Below are 25,468 nucleotides of genomic sequence, written 5' to 3' on the forward strand. Positions count from 1 at the left end.
TGACTCAAACAGTCATATGTTTCATGATATGACGTGCATTCCAGGATCTAGGAGGCAGATCTATCTAGCTGTGCCTAAAATAAAGCATGGTTAGCATTCGCAAGGTATGCAAAACCCTTCCCTACGTGATTGAAATGTTTAATGCTGATGTGCATATGTATTATAAGAGAATAAGAGAATACCGTAATGCTGATGTAAAGATGTAAACGTCAGATGATTTAATACCGCTATATAATAAATGTGACGATAAAGACTACTAAGTTCTTTGTGTTACACCAAAAACTTATTGCCTTAAGAAAACCTTTATGTCAATAATGGCATAGATACTATACTGGTACCCAGAAAAATCCTCACTACACATTCGTTCAATATGGAGCATGATGATGATGATGATGATGATGATGTTGATATGCAAATATTGTACCCTGCAAGTAGCAGACCTAAGAGCGAGAACCAGATTCTTGTCGTAACGTTATGATATTATATCATTATCATGCACCTTGATTTTTCATTGTACCTCTACCAGGGTGGTCGCAAGTCCTCGGAAGATTATGAATCAACACCTTTCCTGGCAGCATGGTGGACGTACCTCAGCCTTGCTATTCTCGTTGCGTTTGGCTACCTGCGAGATTTTCTAAGGAGGATCGGGCTGGACAAAAATCACTCTGCCGATGGGAGAAAGAATATGAAGGTCAGGAAATAATTCGATAAATTCAGGACTCACCGAGTAAATGATTTTGAATAAACTTTCCTTTTTAATTATGCAAAGTAGTTTACTTAAAACCTAATCATCTTGAGATTTTATACATACCTACCGACAGACTAAATATGAAGACAATCCATCCGGGCATTGTTGACTTATCGCGTTCACTAGTAGACACACAAAAACACGCTCGGTAAAATATAACCTTCTCGGCGAAGGTGACTATTTCAGTCGGACAGAAAGGCAATTATTTTTATGGTAACGGACGATAAAAGCAGAGCTTCATAACTGATTGTGAGCGACGGGTACAAAGACGCAGTTATGGCTGCAACCCAACATGATAACGAATTCAAAAATACCTAACGTTGAGATACTTGCAATGGTTGAGAGCAACAATAGCGTAGGAAAAGTTTATGTCTGCTTAGTCATTTTTTGTATAGGTGAATTTTCGCTGTAGCTGAGAGTGCTCCTGAGCAGGCTACCTTTGTGTTCATGTGTGTGCACACTGACATTTGTAAGACAATGGTCAGGGGATTAGTGTTTACGTCACCCCCCCTTCCAATTCTTAGATATCATACATTCTTGGGTCTTATGTTGATAGATTTGCATTTTGCTGTGTCCAGAATATGTAGAAGGCTTTTTTCCGTGGCCACCACTCATGAGGCTTTTGGAAGTAGGGTCGAAAAAAGGCCCCCGCTACATTTTTTATCGTTAAACCTGCAAAACGAATCACCTTCAAGGGCACGCGCATCTTCTTACCTGAGTACAACTCTTCCACAGTCCTGGAACAATGCTAGTTAGAAAATGTTATATTTCCTTAGCATTAAGGATTCGTATTGCTCTTTTCGCAGGAGTTTGTTCCCGTGTCATTTGAGAGTTTCGTCGACAGGAATATTCTCAAGCGCGTGAATCACTGTGTTAGCCGACCGATCAGCAGTCCTCCCACGGTAGAAGTTGACGTTTTGGAAAGGACCAGTGACGATGGGAATTGGCACTTCAGGTTAGCTATATAAGAATTGTTTTGCTTCGGACAAAACATCTATAGTTGACACAATTGGAACATTTCTTGTTTATATTCCATTGAAACAGCTGAAGTTTCCCCATTACATTTTTGGATAATTCAAACGTGAGACTCGTATTTCTCTCTAGGTTAACAGGAAGGAAGAGGAGATGTATCAATCTTGCCTCCTATAACTACCTTGGGTTTGCGGAGAATGAGGGCCCTTGTGTAGATGCCACTGCCCATGCCTTGCAGCTATACGGTGCAGGAGTTTGCAGCACCAGACATGAGCTCGGTAAGTTTCTTCAAGGCACTTTAGCCTACAATGATAGTCTTTCCCATACTGAAGTATCACTTTCTTGCTCATCAATTCAAGACTGATCGATGATGACGTGGTCCATGTTTTGAGGCCTGTCTTGGGGCCAAAGATGCAGGCTTACTCAGTTGCGGTTCTAATTGATAAATATCTATTTCTTTATAACAAAAGGTAACTACAGAATACATGAAGAACTGGAGAGGACAACAGCAAGATTCCTGGGTGTGGACGACGCCATCACCTTCGGCATGGGTTTCTGTACCAATTCTATGAACATCCCAGTCCTCGTGGGTGGTAAAGTAGGTATCTGTTAACTTTTCAGATGTAGTAGAATAGGTAGCCTAGGTGGATTTTAAGGCCGACATGAGTCTTACATTTTTGTACCAATTCAATGAACATCCCAGTCCTCGTGGAGAGGTAAAGTAGGTATCTGTTTTCAGATGTAGTAGAATCGGTAGCCTAGGTGGATTTTAAGGCCGACATGAGTCTTACATTTTTGTACCAATTCAATGAACATCCCAGTCCTCGTGGATGGTAAAGTAGGTATCTGTTTTCAGATGTAGCAGAATAGGTAGCCTAGGTGGATTTTAAGGCCGACATGAGTCTTAGATTTTTGTGACGTACCTGTATCTGTGACGTTATGTTTGCACCACGGCCGCAAAGGATATGTGGCAATGGGAAAACACACAAGCAAGTAAGATTTTATAAACATGATAACATAAAGGTGCGTGGCTATGAGTTATGGTTGTCAAAATCTGTGTATGGCAGGTCATCTGGGTAATCTTTAGTCTCATGTCAGATACCAGGCTTTTCAACTGAAACATACGAAAAGAAATGCTGTATTCTCAGGGCTGCTTGATCTTGAGTGACGAGAAGAATCATGCCTCGATCGTGTTGGGTGCGCGGCTATCTGGATCTGTCATCAAAGTCTTCAAACATAACGGTAAGCAGAGTGTATTTGCTAGATGGTCTTCTGCCCTCGACGTTTGTTATGAATTCTTGCAAACATCATCCGGAAATTGTCGTCATAAGAAACCCAACTATTTTACCAGATATAGACGATTTGGAGGAGAAACTGAGGGAAGCAATCATTAACGGCCGACCCAAGACACGCTGGGCATGGAGGAAGATCCTGATCATAGTGGAGGGGATCTACAGCATGGAGGGCTCCATCGTCAAGCTGCTCGAGGTCATCCGTCTGAAAAAGAAATATGGGGCCTACTTGTACCTGGACGAAGCACATAGCATCGGGGCCTTGGGGGAGACGGGCAGGGGGGTGACTGAGCACTGGGGGGTGGACCCCAGGGACGTGGACATTATGATGGGCACATTTACCAAGAGCTTTGGGGCTGCAGGGGGCTATATTGCAGGATCAAAGGTTAGTTTTACCTAGTACGTAAGGCAAAGCGATCGAACCTCAGACTCTGGAGAAAGCATAACAATATCTGGTCTAGAAGTGCAATGCGGCTTCGCTACTGCATGTGTGATTAGCCCAGCACACTGCAACCCTCCCACTCTTTTCACGAAATGTGATCGGTTTCTTCAAGGGCAGGGGATTGACGCTTGCGGTTTACATTTGAAGCTCTTTAGAAACGAATGCAATCCTTTACATTTTTTACAACATGTTCTATATGAGGCCAACCCTAAAGTTGAGCTCCAGCCCACTGATCCACGGAATTTGATCCATATGGCAAAGCAGCGTGGTTTTGTTACCCCTTGCGCCAAAAAAAACATTCAAATATTCATTGGTCAAAGGGAGATGGTCAAATATAGAATTTGTTAGAAACTATATCATATTCTTTTTCAGGAATTGATCAACCACCTTCGAGCGTACTCCCACAGCACGCTTTACGCGTGCTCCATGTCAGCTCCAGTAGCACAACAAATCATATCCTCCATGAAGATAATTATGGGTGAGGATGGTACAGACAAAGGTATGGTTTGCTGAATGCCTTGGGAAAATAGACGAAATACGGCCATAAAGACGTGACTACCCGGCTGTGCTGATTTTATACTTTCGGTGTTAACTAACTTAATACAAACATCAGTTATGGTTAACTTGAAGATAAAAAAATCAAGTGTTAGATTTCTCTCTAAATGACATCTTCATGATCTCTAAATACAACATTAAAATTCTGCCAGCTGTATGGGAGAGGTGTTTCAACTTTTTGTAAGTATCGGATAAATGAAATCAAATTGTGAGAGGGATTTTACATCACGGTTCATAAAGATTCTTTCTTTGTATAATTTCACATATCACTGAGCAGGTAAACTCAGGATTGCCCGACTGGCAACAAACACCAGGTATTTCCGACAGCGTCTGCGGGAGATGGGCTTTATCGTCTGTGGTGATGAGGATTCACCTGTTGTACCTTTACTCGTCTGTGTGCCTGCAAAAATCCTGTAAGTTACTCAACGTGTTGAAAAATACATACCAGCATTAGTACAATTGCTTTTAAAACACGATTGGCGATAAAAAAAACATGTTAGGGGTCAGCGGGCCAAATCAAGTCGATCCTAGTGATCCCATCACAATAGGACACTGATAGGTGGTGCTCTTCATACGGGATTTTGGACGAAAAGGGCTGATGAGTACCAGTTTTGTACCTACTAGACCCCGGGCCGGGATGGACGTTTTCCCTAATCCCTAGTAAAATTCAACTCCTCTATATAAAGCTTGGAGAGCGCAAACAAAACCAACTAAGGTAATCGGCAGGAAACCGAAGGATGTAAATAGCGAGACTCGAACGTCATTTCGCAGTTTGGATGTAAAGTAAGCTGAATCAATGACTGACGTATTATTTCTCTTGTACAAGAGCCCTCGTGGAGGACCTTTTCGAGAGAAATATTGCTTGTGCGCCTGCGGTCTTTCCGGCAACACCGATGACCGAGGGCCGGATTCGTATGTGCATCTCTGCTTCCCACACGCGACAAATGCTAGACAAGGTACATACAAATTACCATCACTTCCCTGTGTTATAATCCGAGTAACATACATCACTACAGGTTATTACTTTGTCTGTATCAAAGTGGTACCGGAATTTCAAACATTAAGAAAAGAACATTTCCAAATTTTCGACGGATCGACTGAAAAGGAAATATATATTTGCTCATACGTATGCATTCGTTTGCCTGTTTTTAACTTCATGTACAAACATGTATCCTATCTCTGCCTGTTCTCTGAAATAAGGTTTTGGACTCCATCAGTGAGTTGGGAGACCGCATGCAGCTGAAGTACTCCCTCTAAAGCGGGTATCTCACTGGAATCGGCCTGTAGCCAATCGTCTTAATAGACGCCACATTGTCTACTGAGACCTGGGGGGGGGGGTGTATAAAAAACAACTTTGTAGAATACGCATTTCAAAAATATGGAGATGGTCCACCAAAGTCGATTCTTGCAATGGGGGTGATTTGGGAATAGACTATATCTGTGTGGAGAATAGATTTGGGGTTCAGATATTCACTGTAATGTCTTTTGACCTCAAAGTATATTAAGTCTGTTTGCTAGCATACCCTTATAATGGTTTAGTACATAGCTATGGTACAAACTTCAGGGGGTATCCACAGGGCATAGGGGCGTAAATATAAAAAAAAAACTACCAAATTGTTACATTTTCATATTCAGATAGACCGCCTCCATATTTCTATAGGTGCGTATTTTAGCAAAAACTACACCTTTGTGACATGGTACCCCCATAATTCATTCAAATTTCGTGAATATGTGCGAATTTCACGCGATTAAGACGTCAATATGCTCCAACGTATTTTCACCATTTGGTCCCTAATAGTCCTAACAACAACTACCTCTGCAGTGTATTCTTACCTGAATAGAATAATTCTAAAAAAAACATGGTACAAAACACATGATGAAGTGACATCTGGTATATGGCTCGTGGTAATTTCTGTTACGTTAAGAGTCAGTCTTCTAGGGTTGTCGTGTATATCACGATATGTTACATTATTTAGAGTCAATTTGGTTTACTCACGGAGGTGCGGAAGTTTTTGCGGAAGTTACTGAAAGGAATTTTTAATCAATGATGGTTGAATGAGTAAACAGTCTAACATATGACTTACAAATTGAAAACTGTTTTTAACAAGGAGAAATATTTTTATTACATGAATTACTTATATATATATAACAGACTGCTTTGTCATTTAAAAAATACCCAAAGAAATGACTAGCCCCGCTCGATTGTAACACTATATCAAAGACACATGCTAGCCCTTATTGTGTCAATAGTTAGGATTAGGGGTGGGTACCGGTACTGTGTACCGGTACAAAACCGGTATTTTCTTATGGACCGGTCCAAAAAAACCGGTCCAGAAAAAATCAGTGGACCGGCCTATGGACCGATTAGAAAATTCACAGTACCAGGCTACCAGCAGGCGGTCGCACATAACCGGTCTAATACAAAATAAGCAGATTTAACGAGTCGTGGTTTCCTTTTGCGAAGACGTTAGCTGTTAATCATATGTAGATGAGTCAACAGACGGCGAGTGCACATTAGTGTGCACCGAGAATTATCACATTATTCTAATATACAATTTGAACATAATTTGTAGGACTCACATAGACCTTAACTTGTGTCTCGCTCTCCAAAATATGATGTACTGCGACACTACTATAATCAGGTACAGGTACAGGTCCGGACCTGGACCTGACCCTCTGGACCTGGACCTGGACCGGACCTGAATTTCTGTACCGGTACCCACCCCTAGTTAGGATGTTAAGTCTTATTCTATACGCTGCATTATATGTTAAACAGTTGTTGCCATATATTTTAACGTATATAGTTGTCGTGCAAATAAAAAAAAGGTCATTCATATGCCGGCGCACTGCTTGTTTTTTTTTCGTCCTTTTATACTCTATAGGAAATTGATTTGTATGGCCAGTCAGGATGAAACTGAGGTCGGGCACGGAAAAGCATGCAACCGGCAACGGCTTATTGAATACAGTTCACAAGTCACAGATATACTTAACCCTATATAGACTGGGAGGAGTGCTAAAAGTGCCCTCGCCAACTTTGACGCCATATAACTGCCGAAAGACGTGTGGTAGGATCACCAAACTTAGTGAGTTTTTATAGATCTATTTGGCAAAAGTAATATAGGCTTACCGATTTTTGTGTTGCCATAGCAACGGATTATTTTACGGAATTCACTGATTTCGGGTTAACCGGCTTTAAGGTTTTCTTGCTCAACCACACTAGTTTTGCTACATGATTACCATAATATGTAATTCAATGTGATTTTCATGATTTAACATTAAAAAAGTATGCTTATATGATGACGTCATCGGTCAAAATCCAAGATGGCAGACCATATCATTAGTTCGAAACAGACGTTTCCCCCCTCAGATTCGTTACAACCTAGCATTTTCTTATTGATAACCAAAAACATTCAGATTAGCTTTCTAGGCTATTAACATTGAGTTTTGGGGTTATAAGTTGAAATGTATTTTCACAAAGTTCAAGATTGCCGATCAAAGATGGCGGATCCCAAGGGATAGCTGAATACAAAATATGTCATTCTATGACATCTTTTTATTCAAAAGACCGACAAAACACTCAATTTCCCTCATAGTCCAGCGGCATAGCTGAAAAATTGTGCAAATTTGTCTAAAAGCACCAAATGTGGTACACATGTAGTTGAATGTATTCTTAAAAAATATAGATATGGTGGCATCTCAATTTTTGCCCAGAAATAATTTTACGGCCTTTTTGGCTATTTTCCTACCAAAAATGTATATTTTGGCTCCTGTGTCCAGGTATTTAAACCAAATGACCTGAAATTTGGTATGGAGATGCTTATGATTTATGTCGACAGGACTCTATTTACATTTTTGGCATGCATTACTTAAAATGTGTTTTTTTGCCATTTTCGGACCAAATATGTACATTTTGGGCTCCTGTGCCATGGTAATTAAAGCAAATAACCTGGAATTTGGTGTGAGGGTGCCTATGATATATTTACACATGGCCTTTGTAATATATTTTGCATACACCACTTTAAAAGCGTTAATTTTTCGATTTTTTTGCCATTTATAGACCAAAAAAGTACATTTTTGGCTCCTGTGTCCTTGTATTCAAACCAAATGACCTGGAATTTGATACGGTTGTATGTTTCACAATGGGGATGGGAAAGGATAAGTTGGAAGAGTCCATGTAATATGGGGGTATTTTAGGAAGAGTCCATTGTTGCTCGTGGGGACCAAAATTTTTAAAATTCAATTTTAAAGTGGGTTGTTTGTATTGTCCAGTTGTGGGTAGAAGTAATACAAGGAGGAAGACATACAACTCACACAGAACTTTATCTTTTATGTGATATTCATTTGGAAACAAACCACTTTTAAGTGTATCGATACATAATTGGCTTTGTTAACACTTTTGGCATATTACTAGAATTATTTTTCTAATTTTTTGGCTATTTTCAGAACAAAGACGCACATCTCCAATTCCTATGTATTAGACCAAAATGATGTGAAATTTGTCATGTGTCTGCCTTAGTAATGTACACTGGCCCTCATACATATGTTTGGCATACAGCCTTTCTAAACGATTTTTGAAATAAAAAAATTCTCAACCAAAAATGTTTACTCTTGAAGCATCCATTCGAACAAAGGGGGGGGTCATAGTTTTGTATCTCACCCATATTATGGTTGAAGACCATTCTTGCCCGTGGGGATTTTTTTTAACACAGGGACTAATTGCTTTTAAACTCAATTTTGGACTGAGGTGATCCATTTTTTGAGTGGAAGTATTTTAGAATGGTGCCTTATGTATAGGTTGCCTTTGGAAGAGTCTGTTATTTGCATATGGGGTCAAATTGAGAAATCTCAATTTCTTACTGGGATGAATTTGCAATAGTTCACTTTTGGGCAGAAGTTTTTTCTTAAAATTTCGATTTGCCCAAGTGTTATTTTGGGACAGTCCATTTTTTGCATGGTTGGAGGTTGGGCGAAACATGCTGTATTTGCTCAGAAGCAAATGACGGCCTTTCTAGTTGCTAAAAACATTTTGTTCAGCAAGATGGATCACAAATGACATCAAATACCCCTTTAGAAAGTCAAGGAATTGTAAAGCATCATCAAAACGAAATTGTCATATCTTATATGTGGCTATTTTAAATGTCATGGGTGTCTCACTTAAACGGTCTTCTGAAGCGACAGCCACTTTTAAGAGGGAGGGAAACCCACCGTGGCTATGATTTCGTTAATGACAAGTTCTCACTTCGTCTGGACTGTGGCCGATTCATATTGGTGAGGAAGCAGTTGTGAAGTGCCTAATTTCTGCAGCCAATGTTTTGCTTCAAAATTGTATATGTGTTGCAGAACAGCCAGTGGTCTCTTAAACTTAAGTTGCAAGAATCTTTCCAGGAATAGACCTGGTTTGCTGGACTTCAACAGCCCGTGCAAGGCTAAGGAGATAAAGCATGCATTAATATTCGTATTATTCTGTTAAGACAAGACACCATTAGGCCACCCCTTCATCTTCGTTCTTGGCTTTTGACCTTGTTAGTGTTGGACCTGCCAAAGTTCAATTATGGTGAATGCAATTGCAAGTTTTGTCATTGAGTCAAAACCACATCACATTAGAGACAAAATGCTGCAATATGTAGATGTTATTTAAATTTTCCCTCATCAGAATGGCACATTTTGTCGAAAATCACTGACACATGTGTTGCAATATTCTGCTTCTAATGTGATGCGGATTTAAAAGTTGCAAAGATCCCTGGGAACCCCACCAGGAAACCAGATAGCAAAGCACTTAGACAGATTTTACCAAATGTGGGCATGGTATGAATTTTTGACAAAAAGGTAATTGGCATTTTGATAACTTTTGACCTACAATATTCATAATTTTTGGCGTAGCGGGGGGGGGGGACTAAAATTTAAAAACAATTACACAGGGGCGCTTAAAACATCTTGTTGCATCAGAAAATCCGGGCTATTGTAGTATTTAGCTATAGCCAATACGTGGTATATATCACAAGGCTCCTTAATTCTTAACTTTAGCCATTTATTTCAACACAATCGTATTAATTATCCTACATGTAAATGTGGTTAGTGGTGAAACATATAAACACTACCTCTACACTGTGAACTTTATATAAAAGTACTCTATCATCATCCCTTTCAAATAGTGTAGACCTACAGCAACAGCTCATAATGTTATTTGCTTCAAGCTTAAAGGTCTAGTCACTTTCGCATTTTAGAAAACTTCAGCATATTCGATATCGTCCACACATCCATTCACATACTTGTAGTTTCTCGTAATTGTTTCAATTCATTTGCTTTATCCACTGTGTATTTATGTATAAGGTTGATAATGTGTCTATATTCCTGTTTTATATCTATGTCCTTTATTAATAAGATAGCTCTACATAAGGAATCGTGCTTTTGCCTGATAATCATAAACCTATGTGAATGAAAAAAAACCCCACCTGCATCAGCTGTTGTTACTGTACACGACGTGTCTTTAGTACGCTATAATCTATTGATGTCAGCAGTGTGCTGAATTGAGCACATATATGTAAATGTCGATGGAAAGATATCCTGTTTACAAGAGGACACAAAATATACCTCTGAACCCCTAATATATAGCCTGCTTTGAATTCCTAACATTGGTGTAGGTAGCATAGGAATACCAGACCGAAAACGAGGCAATATTGGTAACCTATATGTCTACTGAGACTTAAGCTTGCCACCATTTTCATAGCAACTTTTCTTACAGACGAGAAAACAGCTGTACCACACGGTTCCAATAGCAGCTGAGCAGACGGCCATCAGGAACGCAGCCACGTCCAGCAGGTAGTACTGGTACCACGGCAGATCCACGGCGCGTGCGCGGAGATGGGACAGTCGGCAATGTTTGATGGCGTGTTCTATCCACCAGACGGCCCGCTCCATGGGTGGCTGGGGCTGGTCACGGTACAGGCGGGACAGGCGGGCTGCGTTCTCACGGTAGCTTTAGAGAGGTGTACGATAGTAGAAAAACATCTAAATTGATATACCATGATAAGCTTCAAGGGGGACCATGACAACCATTTGATCAATGTCAACCAAAATTGGATGAAGTAACGAAAAACAGTACTACAAACGTATACGTATACAGGAAAGCATCTAAAAAATGTTGCCATTAATAACGACTCTGAAGTTGGGACCCTATACTTTGGACTTGTGTTATTTGGGTGGGCAAGATCATTAATACCTGTTGTTGGTGAGAATATGAACAATTGCCTGGTACAACTGGTCCGTCGTGAACGTGCTGAAGTCTAACTTCACCCCCAGTCCCCTGGCCACGACCCGAGCGGCGTTCCCCGGTTGATCCGCAGTCAGTGGCAGACAAACCATGGGCACGCCGTGATGCAAGGCCTCGTACACACCGCTGGACCCAGCGTGCGTGATGAAGACTCTGGTTCCTGGGTGGCCTTTAGCAAAGCAAACCAAACAAGACAAATAAAGTACAACTTAGAGAGTAAACAATACTTTTTTTTATCATTGGTGTTCTTCTAACCCCAATTTGCATCGAATTACATTAAAGTAATTTACATACAAGCATTTATTAAGACATCATTTCGGGAATCAGTTGCATATTCAGAAAATAGTACATTTCTTGATGACCAAGCTACAAATAAAAATGAATATTGCTAAGCTAGCTATGCCAAAAATGTAAATGAGCTCCATACCACCCATACCAAAATTCTTGTCATTTAGCTTCAATACCCCCCCCCCCCCCAAAAAAAAATAATGCCTTCACGAAACAAGTCCGGGGTATTTGCGTACCTTATCTCAATGTCGCAATATATCGATCATTTGGTCAAGGAATGACTTGATGAATGCATTTGGAGATTTGGTAGAACAAAAATATGAAAGACACGGGGGAAAACTATAAATGAAATATCACAGAAAAATACAACTATCCAAAGCATAATCCTGAAACACTTGGTTTTTTTAAAACATACCTAGCATGTCGTTTTGCGGCAGCCAATCCAGCAGTTTGGTGTTGTTGCCCAGACCAGTCGGCCTCTCTCCCACGTACCGCCACACCACCTTCTGTCGGAGTCGGGCGAAGGCTGCAGCGAAGATTTCCCTTCTCTCCAACGACATCGCCTTGGCACCTGATCCAAAGCTGACAACAATCACCCCTTCATCTCCAGCACTCTGGAAGAAGGCTTCTAATACCTAGCCGAACAAACCACACATTTGTATTAAAACTGATCTAAAAGTGAAAATTTACATATCAGCCATTCCGAGTGTTACACTTTAAGGCAACAGTATCAATTTGTAAACATAGTCAACGACTATGAAGTTACGCCAAAAATAGTTGCTCAAGCAACTGGATAAATTTGAAACAGTCAGACGTTTCAGACAGCATCCGCCGTTTTTCGTCAGTGACTACGGATAGGACTGGAAAACCAGGTTTTATACCAAAACTCTGAATAAGTATGTTAATGAGGTTTATGATTTTTTTTGCGTATTTCCTAGTTTGTAGTAAACATATATTACTAGTAGTCTAAAGATAACTGACGAGACGCCTTGCTATCCAGACGCTAGCTAATATATCACACCATAGAGAAACCCATTCCCGCTTATCAACGGTCTTCGCTGTATATCATTTTAGGTACTAATAGAACGCATTTAACTTACACGATTCGATTCTCCTGTTTGATGCAAGCGTTTTCACCACACTGTCCATATACAAAGTCACAAGATTTTTATCATCGGAATGAATTTTATCCCTAATTATATAAAGCTTTGGTGAAGCATTAGTATCATTGTTTGAATACCTAACGCCTCTGTAAAGTATGTCTTGTTTAATTTTAGTTCATCAATCATGCAACTCAGATTTTATATAAGAATGTAACGTTAACTGAAACGAAAACAAAAGACAAAAAAAACCAAGACATCCCCGTAAATTAGTAGCCGCTTCCTTTGACCCTATGGTCTGGTTTGTCTGCCATGTCTAAAAAACGACCAATTATACCACTTCTACTGCCCTGAACTCTAATTCCTTTCCTTGCCACAAGGCTTACCTTTGTGGTAACACATTTTCTCATTCCCTACCACTTTACTGATAGTGTATTTACTATGATAACACGATAACACAAACAGGTGCAACGGAACATGTCAGCCTCAGTAGTGGGAGGGAAAAAAACAACAAAGTATTTTAAGTAGTTTAACTTACTTCAGGGAGAGGAGAGACTGCACCGATGTGTGATCCACCGATCTGAACCATGTTGGGCATGGAGGGACCTGGGAAGTCCAGAATGTGGTCGAATTGACGCAGCCACAAGTCCGTCTTTGACACGACGCTCTGGATGGTTTCTTTTTCACTTACGTACTTACGGACCAGTCCGTCATAAGTGTTACTCGCAAGCCAACGCCCCAGCATGGGAGCAAGAGTAAAGGCTACGACGTTCTGTACTCGCTGTACAAATGTCATGTGGTCGGTAAAATTAAATCCCACAAATGGTACATATGACAAAGCGAGTGGAATACCGGTAGCCTTAATATCGAGAAAATAGTGATCAGCACGCCCAACCATGATGGCGATTAAAGGGACCCGGACGTCCATGTGTGCTGCAAGTATGGCGCCAATGGGACTGTAGGCGTCATAGATTATTACACTGGGTTTTGCTGCCTTCAGCCGACTCATCATGTCAACGTCCTTAAGTAAAAGGTCACAGTGTTTCGTTACCACCTCAGATAAAATGATAGCACCTTTGGCATATTGGTAGAACGACGTCTCTGTCATATGTGTATGGTAATGGTCTACAAATTTCTTCCCCAATGCACTGGTTCCTTGGTCATTGAATGTTTCAAACTTGAAGTCGGGCCTCTCCGCACGTCGTTTCTCCGCGATGTCTTCTGGTACAACGGCCGTGACGTCATGACCCCTGCCGACTAAAGCTTGTCCGACCTTCGCTAACATGAACCAGTGGCTCTCAGCACATGATGTAGGTACTAACAGAACGTTCTCTCCCCGGCTTCTATGCCGAATCAGAAGACACAGAAAAAAGAGCAGGAAATCGGAAGACTTGGATCCAACTCCCATGTTGTTAGACCTGATACTTCCCAATCTTTTTGATGAACGCAGATAGAAATCAAAGATGTTCCTCTCCCTTGAAGCTGCAAAATACATGTGCAATGGATTATGATAAATGATGATATTCAGTATTTAATGGAATCTGTTGCAATATGTTGTATCTTACAACGATATAACAAACCACTAAATAATGCTCTGCAAATTTGGTGGTCACATATCATGTCGTTAAGACAATAAGGTTGGTTGCCAAGCTCTGTGGAACACATTTCATCAGGTATTGCCATTTGCAGCAGAGTTCGCCTTTTAAGGCAACTAATACAAGTGGGATGTATTGCCTACATTTGTGGGAAATTACAGTTTGATGACAATTTTGGGAAACGAATTCTAATACGATTTCACAATGACCTCATGTTACATGCCAATCATAACACAATGACTGGTGAATTCGTTGTAACATTGGTATCAAGTAATGAGGGTGGTGGTCAAGAAAACCCGCCTCCCCACCCCCAACATTCAGGACAGGGAGAAAAGCTCTGATCACTATGAGGACTAACTGCCCCGACAGGAGAAGTAGAGATTATGAAGGCTGATAGGGAACTTTACCTGTCCCACTTAGAATGGTTTTGCTAGGAATGATACTAGAAGCCGTACTATGGAAATTCGCTTACCTGTCTGAAAAAACCCACTGCGTTCTGATCTGCTCCGGCATTAAAAGTCCCTTTAGCTTAACTGCGCACCCACTTGGCACCAGGTGAATTACTGGGATACCACAGTGTAAAACCGTTGGCAGGGTGCGGCAGCTAGCCCCAAATAAGATCTGTTTAGTTTCCAAGCAGACGCATCACATTTTCCCCTCCATTCTTCGTTAACGGGAATATTCAGGGGTAACGTTAGAAAATTAAAGATAAATTTCTCAAAATACGAACCGTATGACCTTGCCAGCACTCGTATTTGAGACATCTGTTGTATTCACGGTAAGTGTTGTTCCGACGTCCTTGGGCAGAGATTTGGATCTCGAGAGTCAAGAATTCCCCTCCCCTCAGGCGATGGCACAAAACCCGTTGGACTGGTCTTCGCGTCTCTGGTTGAGCAGCCACACGTCGCAGTCAGCCCCACCCAGGGCAGTTCAGATTTTTTAGCGCCGAGGAGAGTCACTTGAAGAATGACTGGGTGCACAGATATTCTTGTATCTGCGGCTGACTGTCATCCCTTTGAGGTCATCATCATAGCTTGTCGCTCATTCTCTCCACCCGGTCCAGTGCAGTTTTGTTGACTTCTCGAAGGTCTGTGTCTGTGCAGGTGGGTGAAAGTCTGCAGTTGTGCACCAGATGTTGTAGGCTTTGGGGGTCCTCACCGCAGCTGCAGGCTGCAAAGTTGGTCTTCCCCCACCGTAGCAGGTTGTCACCTGTCCTTGCCACCTTTGCCCTTCCATCTTTTGAGGTAAGTCTATTCAAGTTGTAATGTCAATAGAATGACGTAGACACTCTGTAAAGAAATAGAACACTCTTAGGTAACAGAGCGGTACCCATAAGTGTTCATTTCATGTCAGGTCCGTATGCCGAGGTGTATTATGAAAAAAGCCAGTTCTCAAGCGAGAGCTCGAGCTATGAAGCACGACATAAGTATGGTCCATAGTCATGACTGTCCTTTAACAAAAACAACGTTTTTCTGGTAGACCACTAAAGAAGAAAGACTGAAATAAACGGTAAAGGGTCACCTTTACCTAACACAATTCTTAATCGTAGGCGACATTATGAATATACGCAAGCATGGCATTTAACGGGGGGGGGGGCGTCTTCAAATGCCTTAACATAGATTGCATTAAAACTGAACATCATCATTATCATAATCCACTGTTCATATTTTTGCAGTTGCAAGTGTGAGTACCAGATCTGGAAATACTAGGCCTAACAACATGGGAGTTGGATCCAAATCTTCCAATCTTCTGTTCTTTCTTCTGTGTCTTCTGATTCGGCATAGAATCCGGGGAGAGAACGTTCTGTTGGTACCCACACCATGGGCTGAGAGCCACTGGTTCACGTTAGCGAAGGTCGGACAAGCTTTAGTCGGCAGGGGTCATGTCGTCACGGCCGTTGTACCAGAAGACATCGCGGAGAAACGACGGGCAGAGAGGCCCGACTTCAAGTTTGAAACATTCAATGACCAAGGAACCAGTGCATTAGGGAATAGATATGTAGACCACAACCATTCAAATATGACGCAGAGGTCGGTCTACGGATATATAAAAGCTGGTATCAATATATCTAATTTGATAACGAAACACTGTGACCTTCTACTAGGGGACATTGACATGATGAGTCGGTTGAAAGCGGTACAATACAGTGTTATTGTTTTTGACTCCTGCATTCCGATTGGCGCCATACTTGCAGCACATTTGGACGCCCCTTATATCGCCATCAACCGTGGTGATAATTATTTTTTCGACATGACGTCTACAGGTGTTCCGCTCGGTTTGTCTTATGTGCCATTTATTGGGTTTGATTTTACCGACCACATGACATTTGTACAGCGAGTACAGAACGTCGTCTTCTTTACTCTTGCTCCCATGATGGCGGATTGGGTTGCGAGTAACACTTATGACGGACTGGTCCGCAAGTATGTAAATGAAAAAGAAACCATCCAGAGCGTCGTATCCAAGACGGACTTGTGGCTGCGTCAATTTGACCACATTCTGGACTTCCCAGGTCCCTCCATGCCCAACATGGTTCAGATCGGTGGATTACACATCGGTGCAGTCTCTCCTCTACCTAAAGTAAGTTAAGTTGCATTGTTGATTCTCATTGTAATCATACGCTTTTCAGCCATGTTAGCATTCAATGTCAGTTCGAAGCACATTATGAGAAATCTGAACTGAAACCAAGACCCTCAAAACTCTTTCGTCACTTTTTTTTTGTCGCGCACTACACCGGTTACGGAAGAACTGGGATGTGCCCGGTAAGGGAATATGTCCATTTCCAATTTACCAAATTTCAGGTCTAAAAAGTATTAGTATTCTATTTTTCTCATAAAGCTATACAAAGCCAAAGAAAAACATGCGATAGGTAAATACGTCTTTTTCTAGGCTGGGCTAAAAATGCAGTTTTTAGATATGAGACCTTGCTATAATTTTTGTCATTTTCGTATCGAAGATTTCAATTAGAGCATTGCTTTCTCATAAAAAATGTCAAGAACTACGCAACCTTCTCCCTTCTGCCTAATTCTGAAACCAATAGGGAATTGGGTGCCAAACGGCTACTTCACAGTGCTAAGGATTAAAAAGACACTTTACAGATTGTTACTATTGACATACGTAATTACAATATCACATTCAGAATGGCTGTTACGAACATTTTGACTTGTTTTAGATCATGGGTTAAATATGCGTGGTTTTATGCCTAGGTATTAGAGTCGTTCTACCAGAGTGCTGGAGACGATGGGGTGATAGTTGTCAGCTTTGGAACAGTTGTGAAAGCAATGTCGCCGAAGAGGAGAGAAATCTTCACTGCAGCTTTCGCCCGACTCCGACAGAAGGTGGTGTGGCGGTACGCGGGAGAGAAGCCCACCGGTCTGAGCAACAACATCAAATTGCTGGACTGGCTGCCGCAAAACGACCTGCTAGGTACGTAAAAAAAAGCTTTTGGTTGATACTTTGGATGATTACATTTTGCTTTGATATTTCGAATTCACTGTACCACAGGCATATTTATACTACAGGTGTACGTAGGAGTGAAATATCCCCCCCCCCCTGTTCTTCCCCTTTTCTTCTCTTACCGAATCTTCAAACGAATTCATCTTAGCCTTTTACGATTATTTTTGCGTACACAACTTAACATTATTTAGTTTGGAATTATTTGTTACTTCCAAAAAAAATCCTATATCCTTGGCTCTTGTGTAATAAATAAGACATGATTTGCAATTTGGCAGGGGGCGGGGTAGAAAATATGCTCACACGACTTCACGTAGACTTTTTGCATAATTTACCACCTTATATAATTCAATTTAGGATTTTTGTCTATTTTCAGAATAAAATTAACATTTTGTAATCCTGCCTCATCATATGAAAGCCAAATTACCTGGACATAGGCATAGCGGTAGCTTTTTGTACGAGAGCGACCGGGTAACTTGAATGAGTGAATTTTGTACATGTATGTGTCGTTAGCCCAAGATATTACGTTAAAAACATTAAACTGACGCAACTAATTATGGACTGTTGATCAACGTTGCATTAAAATCACGTTCGTTGCATTGAATGACTTGATAAACCGACTAATTGCCAAACTATGGTGAATGAAGAATATTCTCATCTACGCAAGTGTTATATTTTCTTAACCCTTTTCAGACCAGGCTTTTATCGGTCATACTAGGACCCCTTAATCCTAATATACTCATCGTATGACAATAAAATTTTTAAGGGATGATGTACAAGTAAAAGAGATTTAATATGCAAACTTTGGTGTTATAAATAAGGTAATATGGGGTGATATTACGTTATTTCCGCGATTTTATTGTTTGCAACCTTGTAAATATTGTATTCCCATAAAACTTAAAGGTATGCAAAAAAATTACAAAAAGCGTGAAAAATAAAATATCAAGTCTGCCAAGACTCTGATTGTCAATAGCAAGAGCATGAAATGACATCATATATTTTTGAAGAGATTGGCTATATTGGATCCGCCATCTCGAAGTGTTAAAATACCTTTTTTTCAGCAAAACACAATGAAAACGTTAATGTTTTTTTAAATAAAAAATACCAGGTAGTGACGGATTTAAAGTGAAAATAGACTAAGCTAATAGTATCATCCGACATTTTTTATTTAGAACGATGGCGTCATTCAGTTAGCATCATGTATGATATTAGATCCTAAGAGCTAAATTACATTACATAAGATGCAATTAATGTACGAAAATAGGTGTTGTGCAGCAAAAAAAATCACATAAAAACTACACTTTTAATACTAAAATTAGCGAATTTAGTAAAAAAAATGCCTGTCAGAATCGTGAACATGAACCTTAATAAATCTTATAAATTACTGCAAAGTAGATTATAGGCACCCTCGGCCTCGTAAACCAGGACCGCCTATCGCTCGACGTTACATTCAAAGGTATGCATAGAAAAGAAATTCAGAAAAATTAATTTTGACGTCGAGCATAGTCCGTTTATTGGTAGAAAAATAAAACAGTTCTTAAAAAAAGGTTGATACCAACCGTTCATTTTGCATACAGAGGGAGATGGATTGAAATATGGTATGTATGCTTACAAGGGCGGCCTTTCTATTTTGAATATTACCATCATCTGATTACGAAGTTTGATAAGTAATATTAAAAAAATTAAACAGTATTGGTCTATCAGCAAGATTTCAACATGTAGCAAACACCATTATCATGTCATAAACGAAATAGAAAATTGGACTATTTTAGTTTTCTAAAATATGTAAGTGATTCCAAACTGATGTCTTAATAAATGACTGTATGTAAATTATTTTAATGCGAGTCGATGCAAATCAGGGTTAGAACAACAACAATGTCATAAAGTATTGCTTACAGTGCAAATTATACTTTGTTTGCGTTGTTCGATTTGCTAAAGGTCACCCCAAAACCAGAGTCTTCATCACGCACGCTGGGTCCAGCGGTGTGTACGAGGCCTTGCATCACGGCGTGCCCATGGTTTGTCTGCCACTGGCTGCGGATCAACCCGGGAACGCCGCTCGGGTCGTGGCCAGGGGACTGGGGGTGAAATTAGACTTAAGCACGGTCACGACGGACCAGTTGTACCAGGCAATTGCTCATATTCTCACCAACAACAGGTATTGCTTATGTTAGACAAATAATGCACAATACACGGCGTGGCATATACATCCGACAAACTTCGTTGCAGCTTTGAGGTATTGAGAAAGCAAAACCAATTACAGAATGAGTAGAAATCCGTACAAAATTGTTTGGTGGACATTGATGCTTTTTCAGTATTACGCCTGATAATTATTAGTATAGGATCAAAACTTCAGAGTCGTTATTGATGACTACATTCTTTAGATGCTTTCCTGTATACGTATACGTTTGTAGTATTATTTTTCGTTACTTCATCCAATTTTGGCTGACAATGATCAAATGGTCATAACTGTTTCCCTTGAAGCTTATCATGGTATATCAATTTATATGTTTTCTATTATTTTACACATCTCTAAAGCTACCGTGAGAACGCAGCCCGCCTGTCCCGCCTGTACCGTGACCAGCCCCAGTCGCCCATGAAGCGGGCCGTCTGGTGGATAGAACACGCCATCAAACATGGCCGACTGTCCCATCTCCGCGCACGCGCCGTCGATCTGCCGTGGTACCAGTACTACCTGCTGGACGTGGCTGCGTTCCTGCTGGCCGTCTGCTCAGCTGCTATTGGAACCGTGTGGTGCAGCTGGTTTCTCGTCTGCAGAAAAATGTGCTATAAAAATGGTGGCAAGCTTAAGTCTCAGTAGACATATAAACTACCAATCTTACCTCGTTTTTAGTCTGATATTCCTAATATAGGTATGCTTTCTGCACTAAGATTAGGAATTCTAATCACGCTATGATTTTAAAAAAGTATTTACCTACATTTTAGTAGTCCACAGGTCTGTTTTGTGTCCTTTTGCTAACAGGATTATCTTTCCATCGATAGACGTTTACATATATATGCTCAAGTCAGCACACTCTGACATCAATAAATTATACCGCACTAAAGACACGCCGGGCACAACAACATCTGCAGTTGTTTTTTCAATAATTCTTTTTATCTATTTTAGTCACATATGTTTATGAGTATCAGGCAAAAACACGATCTCTTATGTCGAGTGGATAAAGAAAATGAATAGGAACAATACTAGTTTGTGATCTATCAGTCAAGAGAGACTGCAAATATGTGAATGAATGTGTGGACGATATCGAATATATTGAAGTTTTTTTTCATGTAAAACTGACATAGACCTTTGTGGCAGCAAAGAACATAATGTACTGTCTTAAAGTTGCTGTAGGTCAACTTAATTTGCAAGGGATGATAACAGAGTACTCCTTTGGATAGGGTAATGTTCTCAGTGTAGAAGGTAATGTTTAGTTGCTTCACTATGGTAACCACATTTACTTGTAGGATAAAAAATACAATGGTGTTGAAATAGATGTTGGTTTGACTAAAGTTTAGAAGAAGCTTTGTCATGTAAACCTCAGATTGTTTATAGCTATGAGAGAAAATCGAGTTTTCTCGGTCTGTTGAGTAGTGTATCTAACCCAATTAAAAATGCTGATCGTGAGAGAAGATTGGACATTAGAGGGAAATCGATTCCACAAGTAAAGTTGAGAATAACAAGGATATTTGAAAATAGCTTTCAGTTTCATTATACCATTAGTTATTTTACAAAATTGGAACAACTTATGATTTTGGATTCTGCCGGCAAGAAAATCCAATCCAACCTCGGCTAACAGCCTCGTGTTTAGTGCCTCTCATGACTCCAATACAAATCCTGAGAAGGCTACACCGAACAACATCAGCATTTTTTTCTAATGAACATGTACAATGCGGGGGTGATGGGCAGGTACAAAATGCCCGTGGTGAAAGACAATCATTGTGATTCCTTAGTCTGTGGGGCACATATCCGAGGCAACGATTCCACAGTCCGTGGGGGTGATGGACAGGGCACAGACCCGAATGTCCGTGGTGAAGGACGAGGCAATAAGCATGCTATTCCTCAGTCCGTGGGGGTGATGGACAGGGCACATACCCGAATGTCCGTGGTGAAGGACGAGGCAATAATTCCTCAGTCCGTGGGGGTGATGGACAGGGCACATACCCGAATGTCCGTGGTGAAGGACGAGGCGATAATTCCTCAGTCCGTGGGGGTGATGGACAGGGCACAGACCCGAATGTCCGTGGTGAAGGACGAGGCAATGATTTCTCAGTCCGTGGTGGTGATGGACAGGGCACAGACCCGAATGTCCGTGGTGAAGGACGAGGCGAAGATTCCTCAGTCCGTGGGGGTGATGGACAGGGCACATACCCGAATGTCCGTGGTGAAGGACGAGGCAATGATCCCTTAGTCGATGGTGGTGATGGACAGGGCACATACCCGAATGTCCGTGGTGAAGGACGAGGCAATAATTCCTCAGTCCGTGGGGGTGATGGACAGGGCACATACCCGAATGTCCGTGGTGAAGGACGAGGCGATAATTCCTCAGTCCGTGGGGGTGATGGACAGGGCACAGACCCGAATGTCCGTGGTGAAGGACGAGGCGATAATTCCTCAGTCCGTGGGGGTGATGGACAGGGCACAGACCCGAATGTCCGTGGTGAAGGACGAGGCGATAATTCCTCAGTCCGTTGGGGTGATGGACAGGGCACAGACCCGAATGTCCGTGGTGAAGGACGAGGCAATGATTTCTCAGTCCGTGGGGGTGATGGACAGGGCACATACCCGAATGTCCGTGGTGAAGGACGAGGCGATAATTCCTCAGTCCGTGGGGGTGATGGACAGGGCACAGACCCGAATGTCCGTGGTGAAGGACGAGGCAATGATTTCTCAGTCCGTGGGGGTGATGGACAGGGCACAGACCCGAATGTCCGTGGTGAAGGACGAGGCGATAATTCCTCAGTCCGTGGGGGTGATGGACAGGGCACAGACCCGAATGTCCGTGGTGAAGGACGAGGCAATAAGCATGCTATTCCTCAGTCCGTGGGGGTGATGGACAGGGCACATACCCGAATGTCCGTGGTGAAGGACGAGGCAATAATTCCTCAGTCCGTGGGGGTGATGGACAGGGCAAAAACACGAATGTCCGTGGTGAAGGACGAGGCGATAATTCCTCAGTCCGTGGGGGTGATGGACAGGGCACATACCCGAATGTCCGTGGTGAAGGACGAGGCAATGATTTCTCAGTCCATGGTGGTGATGGACAGGGCACAGACCCGAATGTCCGTGGTGAAGGACGAGGCGATGATTCCTCAGTCCGTGGGGGTGATGGACAGGGCACATACCCGAATGTCCGTGGTGAAGGACGAGGCAATGATCCCTCAGTCAGTCCGTGGGGGTGATGGACAGGGCACAGACCCGAATGTCCGTGGTGAAGGACGAGGCAATAATTCCTCAGTCCGTGGGGGTGATGGACAGGGCAAAAACACGAATGTCCGTGGTGAAGGACGAGGCGATAATTCCTCAGTCCGTGGTGGTGATGGACAGGGCACATACCCGAATGTCCGTGGTGAAGGACGAGGCAATGATTTCTCAGTCCATGGTGGTGATGGACAGGGCACAGACCCGAATGTCCGTGGTGAAGGACGAGGCGATGATACCTCAGTCCGTGGGGGTGATGGACAGGGCACAGACCCGAATGTCCGTGGTGAAGGACGAGGCAATGATTTCTCAGTCCGTGGGGGTGATGGACAGGGCACAGACCCGAATGTCCGTGGTGAAGGACGAGGCGATAATTCCTCAGTCCGTGGGGGTGATGGACAGGGCACAGACCCGAATGTCCGTGGTGAAGGACGAGGCGATAATTCCTCAGTCCGTGGGGGTGATGGACAGGGCACAGACCCGAATGTCCGTGGTGAAGGACGAGGCGATAATTCCTCAGTCCGTGGGGGTGATGGACAGGGCACAGACCCGAATGTCCGTGGTGAAGGACGAGGCGATAATTCCTCAGTCCGTGGGGGTGATGGACAGGGCACATACCCGAATGTCCGTGGTGAAGGACGAGGCAATGATTTCTCAGTCCGTGGGGGTGATGGACAGGGCAAAGACCCGAATGTCCGTGGTGAAGGACGAGGCGATAATACCTCAGTCCGTGGGGGTGATGGACAGGGCACATACTCGCACGTCCGTGGTGAAGGACGAGGCAATGATTCCTCAGTCTTTGGAGGTGATGGACAGAGTACAGACCCGAATGTCCGTGGTGAAGGACGAGGCAATGATTCCTCAGTCCGTGGTGGTGATGGACAAGGCACAGACCCGAATGTCCGTGGTGAAGGACGAGGCAATAATTCCTCAGTCCGTGGGGGTGATGGACAGGGCACATACCCGAATGTCCGTGGTGAAGGACGAGGCTATGATTTCTCAGTCCGTGGTGGTGATGGACAGGGCACATACCCGAATGTCCGTGGTGAAGGACGAGGCGATAATTCCTCAGTACGTGGGGGTGATAGACAGGGCACAGACCCGAATGTCCGTGGTGAAGGACGAGGCGATAATTCCTCAGTCCGTGGTGGTGATGGACAGAGTACAGACCCGAATGATCGTGGTGAAGGACGAGGCGATAATTCCTCAGTCCGTGGTGGTGATGGACAGGGCACATACCCGAATGTCCGTGGTGAAGGACGAGGCGATAATTCCTCAGTCCGTGGGGGTGATGGACAGGGCACATACCCGAATGTCCGTGGTGAAGGACGAGGCGATAATTCCTCAGTCCGTGGGGGTGATGGACAGGGCACAGACCCGAATGTCCGTGGTGAAGGACGAGGCGATAATTCCTCAGTCCGTGGGGGTGATGGACAGGGCACAGACCCGAATGTCCGTGGTGAAGGACGAGGCGATAATTCCTCAGTCCGTGGGGGTGATGGACAGGGCACAGACCCGAATGTCCGTGGTGAAGGACGAGGCGATAATTCCTCAGTCCGTGGGGGTGATGGACAGGGCACAGACCCGAATGTCCGTGGTGAAGGACGAGGCGATAATTCCTCAGTCCGTTGGGGTGATGGACAGGGCACATACCCGAATGTCCGTGGTGAAGGACGAGGCAATGATTTCTCAGTCCGTGGGGGTGATGGACAGGGCACAGACCCGAATGTCCGTGGTGAAGGACGAGGCGATAATTCCTCAGTCCGTGGGGGTGATGGACAGGGCACATACTCGCATGTCCGTGGTGAAGGACGAGGCAATGATTCCTCAGTCCGTTGGGGTGATGGACAGGGCACAGACCCGAATGTCCGTGGTGAAGGACGAGGCAATGATTCCTCAGTCCGTGGGGGTGATGGACAGGGCACAGACCCGAATGTCCGTGGTGAAGGACGAGGCGATAATTCCTCAGTCCGTGGGGGTGATGGACAGGTCACATACCCGAATGTCCGTGTTGAAGGACGAGGCAATGATTCCTCAGTCCGTGGGGGTGATGGACAGGGCACATACCCGAATGTCCGTGGTGAAGGACGAGGCGATAATTCCTCAGTCCGTGGGGGTGATGGACAGGGCACAGACCCGAATGTCCGTGGTGAAGGACGAGGCGATACTTCCTCAGTCCGTGGGGGTGATAGACAGGGCACAGACCCGAATGTCCGTGGTGAAGGACGAGGCGATAATTCCTCAGTCCGTGGTGGTGATGGACAGAGTACAGACCCGAATGTCCGTGGTGAAGGACGAGGCGATAATTCCTCAGTCCGTGGTGGTGATGGACAG

At 43.0% G+C, this 25,468-nt stretch overlaps 3 protein-coding genes across 3 annotated transcripts; 2 read left to right on the forward strand and 1 right to left on the reverse strand.

Moving 5' to 3' along the window:
* Positions 1-86: 86 nt before the first annotated feature.
* On the forward strand, positions 87-5,340 carry LOC136429248 (serine palmitoyltransferase 2-like). Its single transcript, XM_066419111.1, has 11 exons — positions 87-104; positions 527-691; positions 1,555-1,703; positions 1,853-1,998; positions 2,191-2,318; positions 2,869-2,962; positions 3,072-3,397; positions 3,827-3,953; positions 4,287-4,422; positions 4,836-4,965; positions 5,210-5,340. Exons 1-11 carry the CDS (start codon positions 87-89, stop codon positions 5,264-5,266), a joined length of 1,476 nt encoding a protein of 491 aa, XP_066275208.1. The 3' UTR covers positions 5,267-5,340.
* A 5,083-nt stretch (positions 5,341-10,423) lies between these two features.
* LOC136429865 (UDP-glucuronosyltransferase 2C1-like) lies at positions 10,424-14,170 on the reverse strand. Its single transcript, XM_066419944.1, has 4 exons — positions 13,206-14,170; positions 11,983-12,202; positions 11,229-11,448; positions 10,424-10,985 (listed from the first exon to the last, which is right to left on the reverse strand). The coding sequence occupies exons 1-4, from the start codon at positions 14,160-14,162 to the stop codon at positions 10,703-10,705; spliced, it is 1,680 nt and encodes a 559-aa protein (XP_066276041.1). The 5' UTR covers positions 14,163-14,170; the 3' UTR covers positions 10,424-10,702.
* Positions 14,171-16,504: 2,334 nt separating this feature from the next.
* LOC136429249 (UDP-glucuronosyltransferase 2C1-like) lies at positions 16,505-21,409 on the forward strand. The gene is made up of 4 exons (XM_066419112.1): positions 16,505-16,839; positions 17,466-17,685; positions 19,651-19,870; positions 20,251-21,409. The coding sequence occupies exons 1-4, from the start codon at positions 16,513-16,515 to the stop codon at positions 20,531-20,533; spliced, it is 1,050 nt and encodes a 349-aa protein (XP_066275209.1). The 5' UTR covers positions 16,505-16,512; the 3' UTR covers positions 20,534-21,409.
* The last annotated feature ends 4,059 nt before the right edge of the window (positions 21,410-25,468 follow it).

Source organism: Branchiostoma lanceolatum, chromosome 3 (genome assembly GCF_035083965.1).
Source record: "Branchiostoma lanceolatum isolate klBraLanc5 chromosome 3, klBraLanc5.hap2, whole genome shotgun sequence".
In the NCBI taxonomy this organism is placed as follows: domain Eukaryota; kingdom Metazoa; phylum Chordata; class Leptocardii; order Amphioxiformes; family Branchiostomatidae; genus Branchiostoma; species Branchiostoma lanceolatum.

Coding starts and splice junctions, on each gene's coding strand:
- LOC136429248 (XM_066419111.1), top strand. Junction 2,319..2,868: donor CAGTCCTCGTGGGTGGTAAA/GTAGGTATCTGT, acceptor CTGTATTCTCAG/GGCTGCTTGATCTTGAGTGA. Junction 4,966..5,209: donor CGCGACAAATGCTAGACAAG/GTACATACAAAT, acceptor CTCTGAAATAAG/GTTTTGGACTCCATCAGTGA.
- LOC136429865 (XM_066419944.1), bottom strand. CDS start 14,162: ATGTATTTTGCAGCTTCAAGGGAGAGGAACATCTTTGATTTCTATCTG. Junction 12,203..13,205: donor CAGTCTCTCCTCTCCCTGAA/GTAAGTTAAACT, acceptor TTGTTCGGCTAG/GTATTAGAAGCCTTCTTCCA. Junction 11,449..11,982: donor GCCGCAAAACGACATGCTAG/GTATGTTTTAAA, acceptor GCTTTGCTAAAG/GCCACCCAGGAACCAGAGTC.
- LOC136429249 (XM_066419112.1), top strand. CDS start 16,513: ATGACGTCTACAGGTGTTCCGCTCGGTTTGTCTTATGTGCCATTTATT. Junction 16,840..17,465: donor CAGTCTCTCCTCTACCTAAA/GTAAGTTAAGTT, acceptor TTTTATGCCTAG/GTATTAGAGTCGTTCTACCA. Junction 19,871..20,250: donor CATATTCTCACCAACAACAG/GTATTGCTTATG, acceptor ACATCTCTAAAG/CTACCGTGAGAACGCAGCCC.